The sequence below is a fragment of the Danio aesculapii genome, chromosome 8 (genome assembly GCF_903798145.1).
Source record: "Danio aesculapii chromosome 8, fDanAes4.1, whole genome shotgun sequence".
In the NCBI taxonomy this organism is placed as follows: Eukaryota; Metazoa; Chordata; class Actinopteri; order Cypriniformes; family Danionidae; genus Danio; species Danio aesculapii.
The window spans coordinates 19,970,504-19,993,816 of record NC_079442.1 but is presented as its reverse complement, the minus strand read 5'-3'; the positions used below and the strand labels follow the sequence as shown (position 1 = coordinate 19,993,816).

General features: G+C 34.1%; 1 protein-coding gene across 1 annotated transcript in view; it reads right to left on the bottom strand.

Annotated features, from left to right (window-relative positions):
• The window catches only part of si:ch211-158d24.2 (multiple epidermal growth factor-like domains protein 9), an 81,243-nt gene that overhangs the window by 52,727 nt on the left and 5,203 nt on the right, over positions 1-23,313 (bottom strand). Inside the window, exon 2 of the mRNA XM_056463393.1 lies at positions 5,988-6,186. Coding sequence (XP_056319368.1) covers positions 5,988-6,186 — 199 coding nt within the window. The remainder of the gene's footprint in view (positions 1-5,987; positions 6,187-23,313) is intronic.

The window sequence follows — 23,313 nt, the reverse complement described above, 5'->3', positions numbered from 1 at the left end:
TATATATATATATATATATATATATATATATATATATATATATATATATGTATATATATATATATATATATATATATATATATATATATATATATATATATATGAGTAAAAGTTCTGAGAAATCTTGAAAAAAAAATCAAGGAGCAATAATCCTTCATTACTCTTTTTAATTATATTAAAATATAATGATTATTATTATTTTAGCATTTTTATTATTTATTTATTTATTTACTATTTTAAAAGCTATTGAATTGTTTTACAATATTTTATTTTTAATCAAAAAAAATTTGTCTGACATAAATTCATACTTTTACACAAGTGAACTTGTTTTTATTTACAAAATTTGAAAGCCAAAAAACATTCCAGGAATTACTTACTTGTGAGGAATTATATGTTCTAATATATGATCTAAAACCTTCTATGTTCTAATACATTTTAAGAAATGCAGTTTTATTAATAAAAAAAATACAACTGAATTCAATAATGGAAGATTATAATGATGGATTAAATAAAACTGTTAAATTAACACTTGAAATTGATATATGACTTATGCATATTATAAATAGTTTGTCAAATAGTTCAGATTTAGATATTTGTTTTTAGATGTCCAGGTAAAATGTCCCACATGTGGTATGGAAATAGTTAAGTGTTAAATAAAATAATTTTAATCATTTATGAGTGTCTATGCTAGTTTGATTTGTATGCCTTAAAATGCACAAACCCAGAGTGTTTGAATGTGTGTATTTTTAAAAGCAAAAAAAAAAAACGACCAGTATCAGGCAGCGCCGACAGATTTTAGCTGAAGCAAACTAATGCACTCCAATGCTGCCGGCTTGACACTTAATATATCATAATAACATCACCAGGGGCTTCCTTAATCATTAGGATTGGTTGTTTGTGTGTGTTTCAGTGAGAGAGAAAGCGCATTGAGCAGGCAGCAGTAGCAGAAATCTCATTAATGTTTCAGAGGCCTTGGGGCAGATCAGCTGCATATTAACTAGGTCAGTGTTACACAACGACTGGACCCCTCTCTCCATCTCTCTCTCTCTGCTGCCATGGAGATGCCAGCATCATTTTCCTGCATGCATCCTTTACAACCATGACAACAGTGGAAGTGAGGCTCTAAACCTCGCCTGGCAATTTCAAACTGAAAGACTTGGATGTTTTCCTGAAGGGGAAAGAATGGACCAAAGATCTGGTTTCCAAGCAACGTGAAGTTATGCACATTGTAAAACCTCGGCTTGCATCATTTCTTACAGACTTCCTTGAAACCCACACTATATTTTTGGATATGCTGTACAGTGTATACTAATTGGGATCCAGTAAGTTTACAGTCTAATCTACTATTTATTTATTTATTATTTATTTTTTATTATTTATTTATTTATTATTATTTATTTATTTATTTATTTATTTATTTATATATATATATATATATATATATTTTTTTTTTTTTTTTTTTTTTTTTTTTTTTTTTTTTAATTAATTTATTTATTTATTCACTTTCATTTTAATACTTTATTTTTTCATATGTAAAGATATTCGTGTGCTGCTGTGCATCCCGGTTTATGTAACAAACAATGTGTATGTGCCTTAATGAAGTGCTCATATAATGAACGCCCTCTTTAAATAACAAATATAAGCACAGCACTGACTTTAGACAAGCTTTTAGTTTGGTCAATGGCAAAATAGCCACGTGACAACAATTCGCCTTAACACAGCTCCTTTTCAAACCAGCATGCTCAGGGTGCAGAAATGGACGCAAATGCATTTGCTATTTAAACTATTGCATATGCATTTAAGCTATTTGTCACACAAAACATGAAAATGAAACTTGTGCTGCGTTGAAACAAGGCATGGGCTGGTATAAGATTCTCACAGTAACACGGTATTGCAATTACTGCTCTAAAATATGTTTTTTTTTAAATGTCTGGGTAAAAAACAACAGATTTTTAAAATCTTATTTCACAAAGAAATAGAAGTTTCATTTACATTTCATGTTCATTTACATTTCAACTATAACTCTAAAGCTATAATGAAATTAATTGAATTGCATATAAAGTTTTATAACAAGTGCTGCTTTTAAAAAATATGCTAAAGTGAAGAGCAGAGCAAGAGAACGAGAGACGGAAATGTCATTATTCATTTAGAAATGTTCAAATTTAGAAACAGGAAGTATAACACCAATCAAGAGCCAGCGCGGTGTAAAATTAAGTGCTAAAATTGGAGACGCAGAACTGACGATTTTACCTCCCACACTACTTAAAGACGTCTGGCATCAGAAAAGTCAGAGTCACGCAGAAATAAAAGACAAACGGAAATAGGCCAGACTGTAGGCCAGAAATATAAACATGCAGTAATACGCACATCACAAATCAAGTCACGAAGTACTTCTCTCCTGATGCAGAACAACAATCACAACTATAAGATTAAAATCATTAAACAGCTTCTCTCCTATATGCAAAATCTGCATACAATTTGAATACATCTCACACGCAGCTTCAAACGCACCTCAAGTTATGGTTACGATATTCAAAGTGAAGCTGCTCTCTCTTAAGAATGAAGGAGATTTTATATGGCGGTTAGGATATGCTAATGTATTGGATTCATATTGGCTGTTATAATTTCCCGGAGGAGCTCTTGAGGTATGAACACAGTAGGATACCAGCCGTAGCAGACCAATGATTTCACAAACTAAAGTGAAGCCTTACAAATACAGAATAGAATTATTATTAATCAAATCTTCATTATAAAGATCTCACAGCATCAATGCATTGTGACTATAATATAGTGGCTTATCTTATCTGAACAATGACTGCCTTGTTATAGTTAGATGTAAACTACTTCCAAAACATGACAATATGAGAGTTATTGTTTGGGTAGTTTTTAAGAAGGTATGTAACAGATCATAAAGTCTGACCTTCATAAGGTGAAGCTGAAATATCTGATATGCTGCCTCTGGCTCAACTGTAACCAAAAAAATTGCACATTTGTCCTTAGAAGGTTTAATTTACTCTTTTTGAACAGTATTCTCTTTTGGAATACTATTTAGGAAAGATTGTAAGCAAATTGGGATGCAACTATTAGAGGTTGCATTGAATCATAGCAGCGTATGCATGCCTGCTTGTCCCATGAGAACCATTGAGGTTCATTCTTGTGTGTCCCGTTATCTTTGAGCTTTCAAAATAAACAAAGTTATTTGTTTGTATGCAGGAATTGTTTTGTTTGTTTTGCTGACCAATGTTTAAATACACTACCTAACAAAGTCTTGTCGCTTATGGAACAACAAATACAGTAATTAAATGACTTCTAGTTAATAATTTGGCATCAGAAGTGGCTTATATGAAAGGCAAATGCCTCTAGATTATGCTTATTTTATCAAAATAAAATGGTTCATGCCTTGATTTTTAATTATTTAATTAGGACAATGTGTCTTGTCACTTAACAGAAATAATTTACAGTATAGAATATAAAGTCATGGTGCAGTGGAAAAGAATTAATATTGTGTATGACTCCCATGAGCTTGGACAACTGCATCCATTCATACAGTACATCTCTGCAATAACTTGAATAACTAAGTTCATGAAGATTCTTTGGGTTCATCTTCAATGCCTTCTCCTTCATCTTACCCAAGACATGCTCAATAATGTTCATGTCTGGTGACTGGGCTGGCCAATCCTGGAGCACCTTGAGCTTCTTTGCTTTCAGGGACTTTGATGTGGAGGCTGAAGTATGAGAAGGAGCGCTATGCTGCTGAAGAATTTGCCCTCTCCTGTAGTTTGTAATGTAATGGGCAGCACAAATGTCTTGATACCTCAGGCTGTTGATGTTGTTATCCACTCTGCATATCTCTCGTACGCCCCCGTACTGAATGTAACCCCAAACCTTGATTTTTCCTTCCCCAAACTTGACTGATTTCTGTGAGAATCTTGGGTCCATGTGGGTTCTAAAAGGTCCACTGCAGTATTTGTGATGATTGGGATGCAGTTCAACAGATGATTCATCAGAAAAATATACCTTCTGCCACTTTTCCAAATGATCAACTCGAAGTCAATTTATTATTTGTCAGGCAGTGTACAAGCTACAATTAATCCTTCTCATATGACGTGTTCAGGAGATTACACTGCTTGATTCAAATGTATTAATAGTTTTATCTCATAACAGATATTTTGAAGGCCACAGTTTTGGTTGAATAGACTTCAAATTGGAGGGATGAAAATCTCTCAGATTTGATTAACAATATTTGCATTCTAAAATCTTATGTTTTTTGAAACAACACAAAAGTGAGTAAGTGCTTACAGCGATTTCATTTAGGGGAGAACTAGCCTTCTAAAGAAATGTTCAAATCTCTGCTTAATCCTGGCATTTGTTATGGGTTCTAAAAGCCAATTACTTAGCCATCTCATCCCAAAACAAAGCCTAGATCAACAATCTGCTTCCTGCAGGGCATGTCATTAAATTAGGCTCAATACTCGGCATGCCTTACTATGGTGTAAACCCACAAATAAATTAAAGCACAGCAAAAATATGCCAACAGGAACTGATACTGTAAGTCCTCGAGGTCTTTCAGATATGGGATTGAGCTAATCTGCCCGATTATCTGTTTACTTAGCTATACTTTAGGGAGAAAATTAGCTTAATCTGACAAAAACTTCCCTCTGGGGACATCCGGAAACATTCCTAAAGAAGAAAAAAAGATATTTTGAGAGAAATAGCTAAAGTAATGTGTTTAATAATTCAAATTAATGGATTCAGATGAAAACAAAAAGCATAATAAGGGTCTGGGTCATTTTTAACACAATTATTTTGACAATCGACACATTATTAAAGAATTCTAATAAATTAATAAAAAATAATAAATTCTAATAAAAAAGAAAACAGCTTTACAATTTATAATGAAATGATTCACAATTTAAACCTTGGTTGAAATTGTAGAAATAAAAAAAGAACGAAATTGATACCTGAAATTGAATGAATGAATGAATGAATGAATAATAATAAAATAATAAATACTGTTATTTTCTAAACATCAACGAAATCTTGCATCTCTGATTTTAATAAATAAATACAATTTTAAACAAACAAACAAACAGACAAACAAACAAATTGTCATGATCACCAGCGATCCAGGCTTGCAGATCGCTGGTAAACATGCACAATCACCCGGACTACAGTTCTGCCACTTTATGAGCTACAAATCGCATCATGCATCTCTCAGACACACCAGTTCAGGAATCACACACCTGGGAGCTGATCAAAGACTGATTACACGGGCTATATACGCTGATCACATTCCCACGCAGTTTGCTGAGTCTTGTTAGTTTGTGACACCACAAAGCATTTCTTTGTCTAAGTCTCTCCGTCGTTGATCCTTGCCTTGTTTTACCATTTATATTGACTCGATTGACTGGATTACCCCTATGATACTGTTTGTACCCATTTGACCGTTGCCTGCCTGACCATTCTGTTTAATAAACTGTACGTGGATCCCCAACTCCGTTGTCCAGTGTCACAAACAAATAAATAAGAAAATAAATAAATAACTGTATTTATGTTAATTAAATAAATTCAGCCTTGGTGAGCAGTTATTTTGTTTTATTAGCATTAAAATATCTTACCAACCCCAAAAATATCCAAAACACTTGAGTATTTTTATTTTATTCACTATTATCCCTTTGGAGCACACATTTAAAAAGTACTACAATTTACCAAGAGTACTGTAAATCAACAACTAGTGTAAAAACTATACTGTAAGCCAGAACACAATACCATATTCTGAAATAAACCCGAATTACCACTCAGTAGTGTTATTATTGTGAGTATACTGTCAACTTTCCTTATGAGTCCACTAAAACTGAATATTTCTTTAATAACTACCTAAATAAACAAAAAATATCAATATAACTGGACAAAAACAAGCATTCAAAAACCGATCATATACTGTAGCAAAACAAATAAGAGGAACATTTTCCCACAATGCCTCTTACCTGTCACAACTGGTGCCGTGGGCCCCAAAGGAGTCACATGCGCAGGGCAGGCAGCCGATGGTGCCGTTGGTAAAGTGATCTTCCTCGCACTCTTCACACTGCAGGCCCATGTAACCCGGCATACAGTCACATTGACCCGTCTTACGGTCACACTCGTCAGGGTCTGACACTCCTTCACCACTGCAGTTACACACCAGCTCTTCATGGATAAAACACACAAAAAGAGCAGCTTATGAATTTTTGACAAGCAAAGAGGGGGAATGCTAAGATCATCAAATATGTATATAAAGCTCAGTGAAGTCTATCTCTAAAAGACTACCTAATAGATGAATTGAGTAAGACAGGCTTTTCTACATGCACATATTTTTTTTTTCTCTTAACCCCCACAGGCCATTCAGAAATGCTCTAACATGTAGTTTAATTAATCTAGCTTAATTTTATTCTGATTACTTAGTATTCTTATTAAACATATTATTTAACATCACTGGATTAAGGTAAATAAATCAGGTTTCAAGAATAAATAAATAAATTTAAGGGTTAGGGTCAGGTTAAAGTACATATACAGTATGACAATCTGCTATTTTTAGGGTTTAACAAACCAAACAATTGCCTTTTTAATTACATTCAAATTCATGTGGATTCACTAATTTTTTTCTATACTGGGTTATAGTATGTTATACAATATTAAACTGTGCTGGGTGGTTTTAATCCAAATTTGGATCAAATAATGACAACCATAACAATTGGGTTTAAAATTATTATTATTATTATTATTATTATTTTATTTATTTCTCAAATAACAGAGCAAAGAAATTTTCACAATATGTCTGATGATATTTTTCTTCTGGAGAAAGTCTTATTTGTTTTATTTCAGCAAGAATAAAAGCAGTTTTTAATTTTTTTTAAAACCATTTTAAGGTCAAAATTATTAGCCCCTTTATGCTATTTTTTTTTCGACAGTCTACAGAACAAACCAACTTTATACTATAACTTGCCTAATTACCCTAACCTGCCTAGTTAACTTAATAAAACCTAGTTAAGCCTTTAAATGTGACTTTAAGCTGTATAGAAGTGTCTTGAAAAATATCTAGTCAAATATTATTTACTGTCATCATGGCAAAGATAAAATAAATCAGTTATTAGAAATGAGTTATTAGAACTATTATGTTTAGAAATGTGTTGAAAATATTTTCTCTACGTTAAACAGAAATTGGGGAAAAATAAATATATGTATATATATATGTATATATATATATGTATGTGTATATATATATATATATATATATATATATATATATATATATATATATATATATATATATATATATATATATATATATATATATATATATATATTTTTTTTTTTTTTTTTTTTTTTTTTTTTTATTATGAATTAGTGTATATTTTCTCATGAGATAAGGCTGTTTTAAAAATGTATATCTAACAATATGAAGGAAAAAAATATTCCTGTATTCTCTATCATCATTTTTTCAAATTGGACATGAATTACGTATAGAACATTAATTAGGGAATGGGGTTTTATTTTTGCTCTCCTCCTCTCATCTTTCACTTGCAGCAAACTAACGGTTGGAAGGGTATGGCTAGGCATATTTTCCCAAGCCGTCAAACTGATGTCATCAGAGAAACAAAACAGATTCATTGGATTAACTTAAATGGATACATTTTTCATTGTAAGGCTGACAACTTCATGCAGACTTCAAATAAAGTCAATCATATAGCTTTGCTGATTTTGCAGATTTGCTGAATTATCCTAAAAATAACAGGTTATAAGTACCCTAAAATACATGCTTCATGTGATAATATCTAACATCTTCAATTTTATTATAATAAAACAAATATCTTATCTGTCTGAATAAATGTAAATATGAAAAACACAACAAAAAGAACACACACGTAGAGTAGAAGAAGCTCTTTACAGTAAGGCTGCAACTAACAATTATTTTAATAATCGATTAATCTGTCGATTATTTCTTCGATTACTCGGATTTAAAAAAAAACAAGAAAAGTATTTATTTCCAACTCTTCATTCGAAAAAGTTCATCCCTGAGCTGTTATAATAATAATAATAATAATAATAATAATAATAATAATAATAATAATAATAATAATAATAATAATAAAAACTAAGAAGTTTTGTCCTGTTTCCAATCCAAATATCTAAAAAAAAACTTAAATCAAGATACATAGATGAAGTAGCATAAGAAATTATGTCTTGTTTTTTTTGAAAAAACACCTCAAAATAAGTGATTATTTGCTTAAAACAAGCAAACTTATTTGCCAATGGGGGTAAGAAAAATAATCTTAATAAGAAATAATCTCAAACAGAAGTTTTAAGCATGACTTAATTTTCTCATCGCATTTTTCTTGTCTGTTCTTGATTTTAGATTTTTTAGATATTTGGACTGGCAATGAGATGAAATGACTAAGTAATAAAAGCATTTTTGCAGTGCAGCTGTACATGACTACAGATGGAAAAATGAAAGATCCAAAAAAGGCGAGTGAATCTTGCAATGCAAAGTGCAAAGTACCTATACCACCACTGCTTTACTTCTGTTTTTAAGCCTTTCACTGGTGAGTTTAAAAGATTCTGGAACCAGGAGTCAGTTATTTTATGCGACCATTATTTTAGAACATTTACCCTTAATGTTTCCCTCTTTCACAATAGCGCTGTATGATATCATTTATTTTTTATTTTTCCGTTTTATTTCAACATATTCACACGCTTGCTCATCATGTCATCAGCTACCTGATATTCTAATTCACAAAAAGTCTAAGTGATCATGATCTATAACGTGAGATGGATGTCGCCATGTTGACTTCCGGCCACGCGTTTGCCTCATTCATGAACGTTACTTACAAAATACATGCAAGTAAGTGGCTGGTGAATTAGAGATTAATAGATTCAACTTTATTGTTAGACTTCCTTGTGTGTTTTACAAACTCTAAATGTATTGTTTTAATAGTACTTGTGTGTATTTACATGTCTTAAACATAAACACTGCATAATTGTGATAATATGACACGTCTTTCTCTGGCTCAGTTGGAATTTTTCAGTTGCCGCTCTAAGGGTAAACGAGCTAACGAGCTTACACTAAGTTGTCATGACTTTACAGTCCTTACTTCAAAACAGAACAAAAGTAGGATTCTGTAGTGATTTACCCTGCTGTTGAACTCTCTTCCTCCTCATCCCTGTCTATAAGGCGCCGAACTCTGTATCAGTGCGCGAGAGAGACCGTGTTCACTCTGCTACGCGCTGAACTAAAGTGTTTTTTTAATAATCAAACGTCCCCGTGTTGCACAACACATCGAATCGATTATGAAATTCATTGCCAATGCATTAAGTAATCGATTTTTATCGATTTATTCGATTCATCGTTGCAGCCCTACTTTACAGCATCAACTACAAGTCACTATATGGTTTTTTACATATACGTTTTTTTTTCCTATTTTAAATTACAAGTTTGCATGAAATGATCATGGATTTCCCCATAAAAATTAAATAGATGCATTTTCTGTAAGATCAGATTTATGCAATGTTTTGAAAATATCTAGTAATTGTCACCAGGAAATCTCTAGTCATGCGCTTTTGTATTACGTTTGTTTTTTAAAAGTATGTTGGTTAGATTCAGAAAAGGGTGTAGGTCATTGATTTGCCAGGTGATCTGCCAAGCCCCGCCTTCTTGTGAACATGTACAAGAAGGATGTGTTTCTGAAATGTACAACAAAATGAACCCTTAGTAATAGGGCTGCTCGATTATGGGAAAAATCATAATCACGATTATTTTGGTCATAATTGTAATCACGATTTTTCAAAACGATTATCAGTTGAAGTCAAAATTATTCGCCCTCTTGTGTATTTTGATGTTTAACAGAGGAATTTTTCACAGTATTTCCTATAATATTATTTCCTCTGGAGAAAAGCTTATTTGTTTTATTTCGGCTAGAATAAAAGCGGTATCAAAGTATTTTGAAACCTATTTTTAAGGTTAATAATATTAGCCCCTTTAAGCAATATGATTTGATTGTCTACAGAAGAAACTACTGTTATACAATGACTTGCCTAATTACAATAATTAAGCCTTTGAATATCACTTTAAGCTGAATACTAGTAACTTGAAAAATATCTAATAAAATACAATGTACTGTCATCATAGCAAAGATAAAAGAAATCAGTTATTATAAATGAGTTATTAAATCTGTTATGTTTAAACTGTGCTTTAAGCATCTTCACTGTAAGAAAAAAACTTTAGCCACAAAAGTCCTTCAGTCAAGAGCAGTGAGGGATTTTCTCCTTTTGATGTTTGATTACTAATAAAAACAGGCGGCAGCAGGAATACCGCGCTGTCACTTTAAGAGCAGTGTGGCTCTGATATGGTTTCTCTTTCACATGTCTTTTGATTCTCAACTTGTTTATTACACAAATGAGGGTTAATATGAATAATCACTTAACACCGCGCTCTGACACAAATATGCATGTATTTGACCATTAAAGCGCTCACATTAAGATGGCGATAGATGTGCTCTGCTCGTCTCCGAGCCTGTCTGAGGCTAAGCACGGAGCGCACACACACAACAGCATGTGCTCTTTCGCGCTTTTAAAAATATGAATGATTCGAACGTACATCAATAAATGATGCGCATCCCGTGCTGCAAAAGTTACATTACAGTACATGCTTTTAGTAATGTTCATGTGAAACTGAGCTTTGCAGAGCAACAAATGTGTACAACATCTTTCGGATGAGACGTTAAACCGAGGTCCTGACTCTCTGTGGTCATTAAAAATCCCATGGCACTTCTCGTAAAGAGTAGGGGTGTAACTTCGGTGTCCTGGCCAAAGTTCCTCTATCCCCCCTTACGATCATGGCCTCCCAATCATCCCCATCAACTGAATTGGCTCTATCACTGTCTCTCCACTCCACTAGGGGTGGGCGATATGACCTAAAATTAATATCACGGTATTTTTCATCTTTTGAACGGTGACGGTATAATATCATGGTATTACATTCAATAGCAAAATAATATACATCTCAAGGAAGAACGGACAAAAGAAAGTCTCACTTCTATCACTCTTTAAAAGTTTTGGTTTGGGTCATTGTAAATGCTCAGTCTCGTTATGAGCTGATCTTCATTTCTCTGTGTTGGTGGAATAAAGCAGGCGAGTCAGCCGCACCAATTTATGAGCAGACAGAGCAGGATTCTCATGATGACCACCGGCGCAATACCGCTCTTTGTAATGAGCTGTAGTTTCAGTGTAAACTTTGGCGATGATGTGTACAGTGTTAGATTTTATATTTAGCAGACATTTGCGCTGAACACGTGGTGAATGCAACGCATCGAGATTCGGGCACCTTCTCCGAAAACACTCGATTGATCTCAGCTGGCGGATCAACATATACCTCATGTCATGATCGCTGTCATCTGCGCCATTATTATTATTTTAACTTTAGGTGAGGTTTGCAAAACTGTGCACTTTTCACTCTTCAGCCGTTTGCATTTCCTGCAGTAACAAAAGCTCCCTGTTATCTGACAGCGGGAAGCGTTGAGTGACTGACAGCTATGAACCAATACAGCAGCAGGGTAGAGCGATTCAGCAAGTTTTTAGAGAAAATCAAATCAGATTGCACTACAACCATTATATTCAGACACACAAATGCTCCCAAATATATTATGAGGGCGCATAGATTAAATTTCGGGCGCTCATGCGACCAAAATGGTTGCAATTTCGAGCCCTGTAGTATAAGGACATGTATTCAGACCACAACTGATTGTTTGAAGAAAATTGAATGCCTTATTATTTAGAATTAGCTATTATTGATGTAAATGCAGCCGTTCAAGGCGCATAATTGATTTATTACGGTATTGACGGTATTAGAAAATCCATGTCGTGGCGCAATGTCACACCGGTGATGACTATGACACTGGTGTACCGCCCACCCCTACACTCCACCAATAGCTGGTGTGTGGTGAGTGCACTGGCGCCGTTGTCCTGTGGCTGCCGTCGTATCATCCAAGTGTATGCTGCACACAGGTGGTGGTGTGGAGAGACCCCCCTCATGATTGTGAAGCGCTTTGGGTGTATGGCCATACACAATAAATGCGCTATATAAATACACATTACATTACATTACATTACAACTGGAAAGGGGGTTGTATATGATGGAATAATCGTTTATCTAGATTAATGGTTTTTCATAATCGTTAGAAGCCAAAATACAAATCGAAACCGGATTTTCGATTAATTGCACATGTATTTCAATTTTGCAAAAATACAGACAGCACCCTCTAGTAGATTTGCTATCTGAAACGTGCAAGAAAACGTACACAAAGCAAAAATGTGTATCTACAATTAACAGGCCAAATAAAGAAATACTTTTACAAGCTTTCACCCATACAGCCTTCAAACATAAATGGCTGTTAATGCAGCACTGCTTCTGAGTAGTACATTTCTCTTTCAAGTCGCTACGCATCACAAAACTCCATCTTGCTGATCTCTGCCAGCTATAAAGAATGAGTACCTCCAGCCTGATTCTCTGATAACTCATTAAGCTGCTATTACACTGATAGATCTTTAGTCTGCAAACCACAGAGGAAAAACACAAACTCATTGACATTAGGTTCCAACATACTAGCAAATTCCAGCTGCTAAAAAACAACCGAAGCTTATGTAATTGCAAATCTATACCAACCACGATTCAATCAAATAAAAGATCTTCCAACAGTATTTGTTTGATATTTAAATATTGATCAGAATTCAGTCTGGTAACTATTTGGCACAGCGTTATTGAGTTGACTGACAACATGTGGATATGAACCCACATGAAAGATACTTCAGTAATTTATAGTAAATACTATAGTGTTTTGAACCACGCTATAGTAAAGTACTTGAAATAATCTGTTGTGGTATTTCAATAAATGTTGAGCTAATACAACAACTTTGACAATATCAACTAATTACCAGTTAAAGAATAGTTCTTTTAAACTATTGTACTAAAATACCCCAAAAATAAAATATACTACAATGTTTATTACAATTTATGAATTAACTATATCTAATACTACAGTATGCTGTAGCAAGCATTAAAAAGACCATTAACTAAGAGTAAAGACTATAATTTATACAGTATAATAGACTGTACTACAGTGTTGGGAGTAATTCGTTATAGGTAATGCGCATTGCGTAATAATATTACTTTTCCAAAGTAACGAGTAATATAAAACATTACTTTTAAAAATAATATTATTTATGTTAGTTTAAAAAAAATGTAACGCGAGTTACTTTCTACCTTGTTCAATTGGCTTTTATAAAACATATTGAGGAATGAAAATTACCTTAGTCAAGTTGAAATGCACACTCAATGAGAAAACGTGCTGTGAGAAACCAGACAGTTGGTTTGCACTCCTCATCATCATCATCAGGTCTCTTTTTTCAAAGCAGATGAGTCAGTGTACTGTTCTAGTAACTGAATAACTCGGGATATTGTTTTTTTTTCTGAGTAAGAGGGAGTATCCGGTATGTTAGTACTTACTGAAGACGCAAACCACTTCACGACAACTCTGTTCAATTTAATGAAGTGGTTCGACCAATTTACTTAAGATCCCTTAAAAACAAACGATTCATTCGAGAATTGCCTGTCATCCTTACAGTCAGAAACGGAAACAATGGCAGGCCGGAGACCTACATTTTTGCTAAGGATTCTTGTTATTTTAAGCTCATGTAAGAAAAGAAGTGGACTGTTGTTGTAGATTATGTGTAAGTAAAACTCTTGACAACTGCAAGAAACACGACATTGAAAAAAAAAAAAACTGGATGCAAAGCACTACACCTGCACCCCACCTCCACCTAAACAACAAATCATTGGCATCAGTTCTCCAGATAAAACAATTAATTCGACTATTACTTTTATTGTTGATGAGATGCAACCACTGTCTACTGTAGAAGAGACTATGTTTTGTAATAAAGTAGGATTTTTTTCTAATTTGGGAAACATTCATTCATTTTCTTTTGGGATTAGCACATGTTTTATGCAGCGGATGCCCTTCCAGCTGCAACCCATCTCTGGGAAACATCCACACACACTCAGTCACACTCATATACTACGGACAATTTAGCCTACCCAATTCACCTGTACCTCATGTCTTTGGACTGTGGGGGAAACCGGAGCACCCAGAGGAAACCCACGCGAATGCAGGGAAAACATGCAAACTCCACACAGAAATGCCAACTGACCCAGCCGAAGCTCGAACCAGCCACCTTCTTGCTATGAGGTGACAGCCCTACTTACTGTTCCACTGCGTCGCCTCATTTGGGAAACGATTTAAACATTTGTTAAGGCCACGTAAAGCAATTTCTTCAATGTATAAAGCTCAAAGATTTGTTTTGATTTGGGGATGTTTTTATTGTGTTACTGTTCGTTTGTTATTAAACATTTTAAAGGTTTAAAATCAGTTTTCGCCTAAATAAAGTATTTCATCTTAGTACTTTTAGGCTTTATTGCAATTTTTATCTCATTGGACAGTGAATTTACTTAACTAATAACACATAAAAGTACCCAACACATTACTTTACATGCTTTTATAATCTGTATATACAGCATATATAGCTCTGGGCTCAGAAAGTTCTCAAAATATAATTTATCCTACATTTTTTAAAGGAAAATGAAGGTGTAGGTTATATAGGTGGTTGTTAAATGCAGAGCCTCTCTATTAAAAACATCTGCAAGTTCTGATAGAGATCAAACCTCAGAAAGGTAAGGAAAAGTAACTCAAAAGCAATGTAACGCATTACTTTCCATAAAAAGTAACTAAGTAACACAAGTTAGTTACTTTTTGGGGGAGTAACTCAATATTGTAATGCACTAATTTCAAAAGTAACTTCCCCCAACACTGCTGTACTATAGTATGGTTCAAAACACAGTATTTACTATGAGTTACTATAGTAATTTTATTTCATGTGGAATGACTAGAATAGTCTATAACCTAATATTGTATGTTTTGAAATGTTATTTATCTAATATTTGTTGTTTTTGTCACTGATTGAGAGTCATTTGTTTGATCGTTGCCTTTCTCACATAAACACAAAAGCATGCTAACTGCTATGCTAACCGCTAACTCTGCTAACCGTTAGGCCACAGCTCCTCTTATGCTTTATAATGATCGAATGTGTTTGATCTCAAAAGAATAGTGGGCTATTTTTGTGCAAATGTAAATGTGAAGGAGCATATCTGAATCAATCTTTCATGTAATACATGTTTTTATTCATCACTCTTTGTTCACCAGCGTGTACCCGAAGCAGCCTCTTATCCCCCAGAGGAAACGGCTTACTCCCTTTTGGTGGGTCAATTAGTTCAGAGGACACAAATCAAAGCCAGAAGAGCTGATAGAGGAATAGTTTATCCAAACATTAAAATTCTATTATCATTTATTTACTTATGTTTTTGACAAGAAATTTCACTTGATAATCTCTTGCAACCAATTAAATTAATGGATACAAAGGCTTCAAGCTTCAATAAAGAAGCAAACACATCACAGGAGGTGTCCATATGCATTGTATTTCAAACCATCTAAAGCCATTTGACAGCTTTGTGTGAGGAGTATCTGCAATTTAAGCTGTTATTTAATGGTAATCCAGTGAGTGGTAACCGGATCAGCAAGTGAACTCAAGTGAACCTGAGAATTAGATCAGTCTGAATGATGAATGAATCATTTAGACTGATTTTGTGAACTGGATAAACTGATGCAATGAAATGATTCCATTTAAAAGAGCTGTTTGTTCATATTGTCCTTTTTTAAAGAACCCATTTACATGATGTTCCACAATAGAAAATAAACTCATACAGTTATTATTTTACGGCTTGAAATGGCCTGAAGGTGAGTAAATGATTATAGGGTTTAATTTTGGGTTATATAATGCTGCGTCACCCAAATATACTACAGTTTAAATGTTACATTTTTAAAGGAGGCATTGAATTGATCGAAAATGACATTAAATAAATATCGAATCTCAAAATTACATATTTTAATGTTAAATAAATGCTTACCAAAACTATTAAACAGCAACTGTTTTTAACATTAATAATAATAACAAATGTTTCTTGATGATCAAATCATCATATTAGGGTAAATTTACATTTAGGGTCAATGATGAATCCCGATTAATCACATCCAAAGCTTTCTGGTTTTGTCCTTTGTTGTATACATCTTGGTCAAGCTTATTTGATTGGTATTCTAAGGCTTATAGTAAATCTTTACCACCTGATGCAGAACTTGCTATGTTCGGATATTTACAACACAATGCTCCAGCAGGCTTGTGCTCCGGCATTGGAAGTCATCTTCACCCCTTCATTTCAAATGTGGATTGCAGACATGATTTCAGTAATACAGATAGAAAGACTGAGATTTCTGAGGACTCATTCCATCAAAAAATTCTTTAGTGTATGGGGTTTATTTCTCGAATATCTGGATGAACAAACCAGCCACTCAACCTCTGTGGATTCTTCAGAGACTTCGTTTATCTATTTAATTAATTTATTTATCTTTTTTACTTTCTTTCTTAATTTTTTGTTGTCACCAGCTAAACTATGTTGTTACTGTTGTTTTGCTCATTGACTCATTGTATGGGATTTGTCTGGGACAGTGCCGAGTGCTGTGTGTGTGTGTAAATGTGTTTCTCGGTGTCTGTGGTTGTTGTAAAATTTTATAAAATAAAATTTAAAAAGAAATCACATCCAAAACAAAACTTTTTATTTACATAATGCTATGTGTGTATTTATTTATTATTATTTTTTTTATTTATTTATTTTTGGCCTTTATAAGTTAGGACAGTATTGAGACAGGAAGCGAAGTTGGAGCGAGAGGGGGGGTAGGGTAGGGAAATGTCCTCGAGCAGGGATTCAAACTCGGGATGCCCTGACATGCAACTGCACCATATGTCGGCGCGCTAACCAATAGGCTATTGCGCCAACATGTGTGTCTATTTGTGCATATATAGTACATATAATTCAATGTGGTCATGTCATTGGCCCATGAACATTTCCTGCTTGTTATCAAACTATTTCTTAACTGTAACAAGAGGCAATTTAATCATAACTCAATGTTTAAACTGCTATCATAACATTATTTATCAATATGTGGCTCTTTTTGGATTCTCGGAAGCTATAAAAATTTTAAATGTAAAACAGGAAATACGTTGGGACCATTGTTTTTGTTTACATCCCACAAAAATGGTCTATAATATGTGAATACAAACTTTTATTTTGTTTGAGATTAGTTGTGTGTTTCCAAGACTAATAACTAGTATTTTTCTTTTGCATTTTTAAAAATCTCCACATACAAGCGACAATGTTGTCAAAGCGATCTCCGTTCACGTGAATCCACAACAACATATAAAAAGCTTTAACATGAATGTCAGGCCAGAAGTTGTTAATGCCATTTTGTAAAAGTTATTTTTTCTTATATAAACAACTGTTGTCAGTTGGCTCATAAAATGAGAGAAAGACACGTGATTTTATAGTTTACAAATTTAAAAATGCACAGAAATGAACAGTAATTTAATGTCCTGCTACATATGTTATTCGTAATTTCATTTATACATAACCACAATTTCTTATATCACTGTAAAGATAATCGTGTTTATATAAACACTATAAATGAGAAGGACTTCTCTGCTCCTGAATCTACGGGTCTGGATAGCAGTGCAGCAGGTCTCTTGCCCTGTCTATTCCAACCATTATCCCTGCTGGTAATATGGAGGATTTTAAACATAGGTGAACACGGCAGCACGGATATAGGCGATGTGTCTGAATGGTAACAAACTCAACTGATAAAAGACAAAGTCCACCATTCTCCAATTCTCCTACAGCTCTCCTGACAAAAATGCTTGCTTCAAACAAACAGCTTTGCTGTATCGGCCTTGACAGCATCACAGGGAAAAAACATGCAACAAACCCCGTGGATCATGGAAACAAACACATTCGACTTGTGCTGTCCGCAGACACTGTCTCACGCGGTCATTGGGTCTCACATCTTGGCAGGTCTGCCATGCGTTCGGAAAGCATGTGCGCTCATAAATAATTACGAAGCAGGGTCTTCTCATAGGATAGAAAACTCAGCTTTGAATAATAATGAGAAACTGACGCATCATCACACCACTAGCAGTTGCGCTCTATGTCACCAATTTTGATCTCGCCCCAAAAATTATTTTAAACCCGGAAGATGAAATAAGCTGACAAAAGCTAAAAATTAAACAGTTTTCCCCACAATAAAGCTGACAGGGGCTAATGTTGTCTTAACTGATGCTCAACACACACAAATCTGTTAAAATCTCAAAAAAGTACTCCAGGGTGTCTCGAATATTTAAGTTTAAGACAATTCAACTGTTGGGCAGCTAAACTGAACTCAATTGAGCAAGTCAAAGACGACAGTATATATGTTTCCATCCAAAGACGCAAATTAAACTTGTGCACAAAACTGGAATATCACATAAAACATTTGCAAATAAAGCACTTTTCTATCTATTAATTCAATGGGTACAAAATCGTCACTTTCTAATAAACTGGTGCCAAATATCAAAAGAAAAATGTTATTTTCTGCTGTACGAGATGTCACTGTGGGCCTTTTTTCTTATTTTTTCTAATAATACAAAACCACTTAGAGGACGGACTTTGTGATTTTAAAATGATCAAAACAACATTTCAGATGTTTTACAAAGTGTTCAATCCTTGATGCCATCCCATCACACCCATTTGTCACATGATCTATTAATACAAAATCACATTACTTTTTTATGCGAATGCTAGAATTTATTGGGTAAATATGTGTATTTTTTTTGTTTTCTAATAAAATGTTTATCCTGTGTGCATACATTTTTTTATGCACATTTTCAAAATGTATGCGCATCTTGGCATTTCCACTAAGCATTTTTAATGCAATATTACAATATGCGCATAAAACTAGGGAGATGGAAACACAGCTAGTGGCAAGGAACCCAAATTCCATTATTTGGTCGAAATGGAGAAAAAAAAAACATGGTAGAAACTAGGCTCAGTCAGGGGACCAGTTCTCCTGGGGCCAAATGAATGAAAAGCTGCAGTCTACAGTAAATACATTCAAATGAATCTAAATACATTTAAATTAAAACTTCTTGTTTTACTCTATACTTTACTTTCTACTTTCTCACATTCTGCAAACCCTTCATCCAATGTCATACACTGCAATTTGACAATGTGATTAACGTGTGCATATATCAGTTACCTGTAACCTGAAATAATAGTTTATTAAGATTTAAATATGGGTATTATTCTTCCAAAAAACCCATTGTTTCACTTCAGAAGTCACTCATTAGCCCACTGGAGTGGTAGATTACTTTAAAAATGGATGAATGCACTTTATGGAGCTTCAAAAACTCAGACACCATTCACTAATTACAAAGCTGGGAAAAGCCAGGATATTATTTAATAAAACTCGGAATGCATTTATCTGAAAACAATAGATTTAAAAGGAATAGTTCAGCCAAAAACGAACCTGTATTTTACTAAACCTCAAGCCGTCATTGTTGTATATGCAACAACTCCACTCTTGTGAATGTCACTTGTCAGAAGTCATAATATCAGTTGCCATAATAATTCTAAATATAGATGACTTTTTTTTTTTACTTTTACTTTTACTGGTGTTATTTGAATTAGTTTTATGACGGGTGTTCTTTTTACAGCTTCAAAATCTAGTGTTTCAAAAACACCGTTTACTGCCATTACAAAGCTGGGAAGGGCCAGGACATTATTTAACATATCTCTGAGTGTATTCATGTTTTTTAATCTCAGAAAACCCTAAAAAATATGTTTCAAAATTAATATTTCAAACAAATCAGAACAAAAAGCACTCTCAAATAACAATATTCATTCATCCATTCATTTTCCTTTGGTTTAGTCTCTATTTTAAAGGTTGCCACAGTGGAATGAATCGCCAACTATTTTAGCATATGTTTCACACAGCGGATGCCCTTCCATCCAAAACCCAGTACTGAGGAACACCCATACCCTCGCATCCATACTACAGCCAATTTAGTTCATACAATTCACCTATAGTGCATTTCTTTCGACTGTGGGGGAAACTGGAACACCCAGTGAAATCCCATGCAAACATGGGGAGAACATGCAAACTCCAGACAGAGATGTCAACTGGCCTAGCCGGGACTCAAACCAGCGACCTTCTTAATCTAAGGCGACAGTACTAACCTCTGAGCCACCGTGCCACCCTCAAATAGCAACATAAAAACAAAAAGATATACAATATTTGTACCAATGTCACCGCATCTAATATTTTAAATTAAAATTTCATGCTTTGGATCTGTCATTTACAATCAGCAATTCATTTTGCCGCATCCTTTGTGCATCCATGTATTTCAGTTTTCAGTTGTATGTCAGTTGCTTCAATTTTTGTTTTACAAAAACCCGTTGCTTTTCTTCTGAAGGCTCGAATTAACCCAATGGAGTGGTACCTGTATGGGTTACTTGTATGATGAAAAACTTGTGCACCACTCACTGCCATAATCTGAACAGATATTATTATACCTCTGACTGCATTTGTCTGAATGACCTAAATTAAGGCTGTGCGATTAATCGAAATCAAATCGCTATTGTGATTTGAAACGTTACAATTTGCTAATCACAAGAGGCTGCAATATGAAATATATTTGTATTATTTAATATCTCCTGGCCAGAGCAAATGCGTGACTGCCGTCTGTGTGTGAAAGTCTTACTAGCCAATTGAGTGAGCTAGGCATAGGACAGTAATCAGTTTCAGGTTTACCGCGGTTTGAAAAATCAAGGTTTTAAAACTACCAAAGTTTTCTGTCATACCGTTCCTATGGTATATGTACGTTTTTTTGTTGTTTTGTTGTATTCATTCAGTTTTTTAGCCTTTAAACCGCACGTCGTTAAGTGATGCACAGACACAAATTGAGTTGTATTTACTAATTATTTGTATTTATTTTTATTAATTAAACCAAGAATATAAAGTATTTTTAGAAACATGAGAGCATTTGCACACACTTTGTAGCTGCCAGCTTCTTGCATTAGTGTGTTCTTACTCCAGGCAGAAAAAAATCCTTTCTGTGATTGGTCAAGTAATAGTTTAATGTACAAAAATTGTCAATGAACTTGACTGTTGATCTCTTAAATAGTACTGTCACATAACCAACATTTCTCAAGATGGATATATCTCATTTTCCAACGAAACTCTTCAAATATATTCTGTTCAATAAGGGAAAAAATTGCTGTTGTTTTTTTTTTACCCAGACAATTAAAAAAAGAACATATTTTAGAGCAGTGAGCACTAACGTGAAACCGTGATATTTTTATCCAAGGTTATCACACGGTCAGAATCTCATACCGGCCCATGCCTAGAGTGAGCACAACTGAGTGATGAGTGTCTTGCTGAAAAAATATTGCCAGTGACACTTAATCTAGTAGCAAACAACAGAAAAGTACAATTTCAGAGTTTTTTTTAGCCATGTTAGTTTGAGTGTTCCGTATTTTTATAATAATTATTATTTTTTTGTAGGTATAATAAGCTACACTATCTCTCTAATTTGAGTTGAATTTGTTTACAGAAAGGTAAGGTCATTTTATTTGTTGTTACTGTTTGCTTCATTTCTGAATATTTAAAAATAAATTTGAATAAATATTTAAGTAAGTGAACATCTTTTCAGTTCCTTTTTTTAACTAACACCCACTGCATTCCAGCAGTAAGAAGCTACGATACAGATTATTGAGCTGAAGCTTGACTACAAAATTTAATCGCAAATCAAATCGAAATCACAATATCTGTCAAAAAAATTTGATCTTTTTCCCAAATCACACAGCCCTAATCTAAATGAATGACTTCTTTTCAAATAAAGCTATTCAATTCTTCTAGTGAAATAGTATTAATACTGTATAACTATGTTGCAATGTCAGATTTTTCCATTTAAAACCATTAATAATCTTTAATCTTTCTCAAGCACTCAGACACATCTATTACGAACAAAGTAAATTTAATTTGACCAATAACATTAATAACGACATCTTCAATGTGCAGCTTAATTCATAAAACTGCAGGTTCAGATCAATAAACTCCATTATGAGCCATACATTTTTTTCTTCTGTGAATCTCTCATGCCTTCATCCCAGAGAACCCATTTTCCCAGATTTACTGTGGTAGGTCACTGGGGGGGCCACCTGCCCAAAAGCGAAAAACATCATTTGTATGCGCAGACAGACACACCTTCTAACACGCGGAGCTCTGGAGTGTGCAAGTAAACACCTTCTGCCCCTGAGGGGGCTGTGGAGGGTGCGGATAAGAAGCTTACAGATCCCAGTCTGACAGATTATACATACAGCCATGTAAATGAGGCTGCCGACCAGACTCGGCGCATTATGACAATATTACGGAAAATATTAAGGATGACAGTGCGATTACAACTGAACCATCTGAGAAGATGAAGCTTTGATGTGACGCGATAATGAAACGTCAGTAAACAAAAACACGATTTAAATGATTAATTTACTTGGGTGTCGTCATATATTCAGGGTCGTTGGATCTTGGCGGTGAAGGTGACAAGATAGGAAGGACACTGAATGTCAGACAACAAAAGAATGGAGAAATGACAGAGATGTTTTCTTCTGTCCATTAGTTCCAGTAGAAATTGCTCTCATCAGACTGCGGTGTAGGGGTAAAGAGAGTTCACTAGGCCATCTAATGCACAGCTGCTGGGATGTAGGTCAAAGCCGCTCACCTCTACAGTCATACTCATCATAAAGGATTTATCTGTTTCCATTAGAATATTTGGGATTGTGTGGTCTGATGGCCCTTTAGCTGCAGTACATTAGAGGAAAAAAGTGCTTCGACTACTGCAAATGCGCTTGAACTAGTTAAAGAAACAAATGTGAGTTGGTGTTTTGTTTTGTTTTTTCAGTGTTGTGGAGTGTTTAGAGTAGTGCTTTTTTATGAATGCACTTCCTGAGTTGAATTAATGTGGAAAATGAAATAAAGAAATGTCATTTTATGGAGGTGAATTTAAATGTAGATGTGTAGTGTTTTCAATCACTTCAGTTTTCTTTTTTCTTGTTGTTTGGATGAACTACCAATGTTATAATGCTGAAAATACATAGACTACAATGAGAAACTCAATAACAAATTCTTGAGTTGAATTAATGTAGATGCGTAGCTTTCAATAATTTCAGCTTTCTTTTTTTGTTGTTGTTGTTTGGATGAACTACCAATGTTATAATGCTGAAAATACATAGACTACATTGACAAACTCAATGACAAA